General features: G+C 39.0%; 1 protein-coding gene across 1 annotated transcript in view; it reads left to right on the forward strand.

Moving 5' to 3' along the window:
• Positions 1–2356, forward strand: part of bcl2l12 (BCL2 like 12) — a gene marked incomplete at its 5' end in the record, with an annotated part of 12866 nt that overhangs the window by 6222 nt on the left and 4288 nt on the right. Inside the window, 2 exon segments of the mRNA XM_014020977.1 lie at positions 233–449; positions 1493–1594. Of these exon segments, the coding sequence (XP_013876431.1) occupies positions 233–449; positions 1493–1594 (319 nt within the window).

The following is a 2356-nucleotide window of genomic DNA, read 5'->3' on the forward strand; positions in this document are numbered from 1 at the left end:
GGACCAGGGAGGATGATTCAACTACTCAACCACTAGATGTCGCTGAAAACAACAAATCCTACACACTGTGCCTTTAGGCAAAGAGTAAATCAGGTTTAGAGCTGATTTATGACACTTTGCTGCCACAGACAATCTGACAGACTGAGAATTATTATTTTTTAAATTTGCTCAACTCCAGTCTGAAATATTTATCTGTTGAACCGCAGAAGAAACATCTTTTGCTTGTTTTCAGGGTTCTCCCTCCTCATCGTCAGATGAAGACGACAGTGCGAAGAAATGGATGAAGAAAAAATTGAAGATGAAAAAAAAGCTCACGCTGACTTTCTTCAAAAAGAAGGAGAAACATCGGAAAGACTTGAGTTCAGAAGATGATCCTAAACTTCCTCCTCAGAGGTCCGGTGAGCGGCCAGGTGGTACAGGACCAGAGCCAACCCGGGTCACCTCTCCCAGTAAGAGCTCAACAGAAACATGAAAGACTTTCTAGCTGACAGTATCAAACTACAAAATACTGAAACTAACCTAGGTACATGAAATWTAAAGGAAAGGACACAGTGTGTACACAGTTTGATGAATCAGAATATTTTTATGTCTACACACTTTTCACATTTCATCCCTACACTGTAGGCCTGTAGTCTGGATCTTTGATCCATCAGGCTCCACATGTAAGAAACTCAATCTGCACAAATCTGACAAAACTTCGTACACTCTGAKCAGCATAGAGTGGTTCCCAACCTTTTTAGACTTGTGTACCCCCTGAGCCATTGTGTCATACCACTAGTACCCCCTCAGTCAAACGTAATGATTCTCCAAAACTATAATGTACAACARCTGATTATTAAGTGAAAGTTTTTTTATTTAACCTCCTCGAACAATTAATTCTCAGGCAATTTATTATTTTCAAATCAAATTAAACGTAAAGATAAAAACGTTGCCTTGAAAGTGAATAAGTAATTAAATAAATAAACCAGGTAAAGGCAGATGCAGGAAGCAGCAGTGTCCAAAATACTTTGTATTGTTCAAAAATACATTAAATACCCAAAATGAGCAAATTCTATGAGTGTCTGCTTTTTATACAGGATTCCATTTTGTGTCAATTTCGTGATTCCGTCAGCATTTTCCACATCGTGGACATCATAGGGTCCTACATATCTCAGTCCTATTTTTAGTACACACCTAGGAAATTTTTCCACGTACCCCCTGTAATATGCTCGCGTACCCTAAAGGGTACACRTACCCCTGGTTGGGAATCACTGGATTATAGCACACAGCACGACTCAGTTTAAATATCCTAATAAATCAGACATCTGATTCTGTAACATGATKAGATTAACTTCTGAGGCATTTKAAGCATTACGCATGTTTAGTGACATTTTCCCAGTGGTTTGACCATCAAAAAGCATAAAGTCCCTCAGCTAACCCCGCCCCCTGCTCCTAAACGTGTCCAGACAGAGAGATCTGAAGTGTATTTATTTTGATGTTTGTGTTGAAACAGGTCATCCTCCTCAGTTCTACAACAAAGTCGCAGGACAACTGGAAAAGATTGCCAAGTCTAACAAGATAAAGACACCAAGTCTAGTTATAAAACCACCAGCAGGTAAACACTTTCACACTCATACAGGTCATTTCTGATCAACCTGATTTCAGTTAGGATGCTGCTGTAAAAGTCTGGACTGAACATCTGACACACAGGATATACTCCCCTCCCCTCCTCCCAATAAAATACTTAGATTTTGTAATGTAAAAATAAAAACACGATCCTTCATTTCAAGACGTTTTGCACCTTTACTGTGACATATCCTATGTCAACTGAAGATAATCTGTAGTAAAAAGTATTTGAAAAGCTGGTTGCAGAAGTGTGCTCATTTTAAAACTAACTCTGTTGAAACACTTTTTAATAGATGACAGAASTGAGTCTTGTTGGAGTCTATCAGAAGACAAACTGAATTTTGAGYATTTTAACAAAGAGTGTTACCACACAGAATTTTTCATCAGATTTAGACTTTAGTTGGAGTTTACTGACAGTAGTTTAATTTAATCCCACAGAATGAGGCTGCCACCACCATGTTTCACTGTGGGTCTTTGTTAGGGCYGCRCCGATTAGTTGAAATAATCGATGACGTCGATTATGTAAATTTGTCGACGCAGATTTTTTATTATCGATTYDCTGTATTACATAACCACCACGTGAATGTTCATGCATTTCCATTTCGGTACCTAAATGCATCATTGCGACCATATTGGCATAAGAGTGGTGAGTTTTTCATGCTTGTCCTGAACGCAGCATCGTACAAGAGCGTAATGACGTCAGCAGCCGCTGGTTCAGTTCAGTCTGAAGCTTGAAAACAAGCCTCACAGC

Source organism: Austrofundulus limnaeus, unplaced genomic scaffold (genome assembly GCF_001266775.1).
Source record: "Austrofundulus limnaeus strain Quisiro unplaced genomic scaffold, Austrofundulus_limnaeus-1.0 Scaffold274, whole genome shotgun sequence".
Classification (NCBI taxonomy): Eukaryota; Metazoa; Chordata; class Actinopteri; order Cyprinodontiformes; family Rivulidae; genus Austrofundulus; species Austrofundulus limnaeus.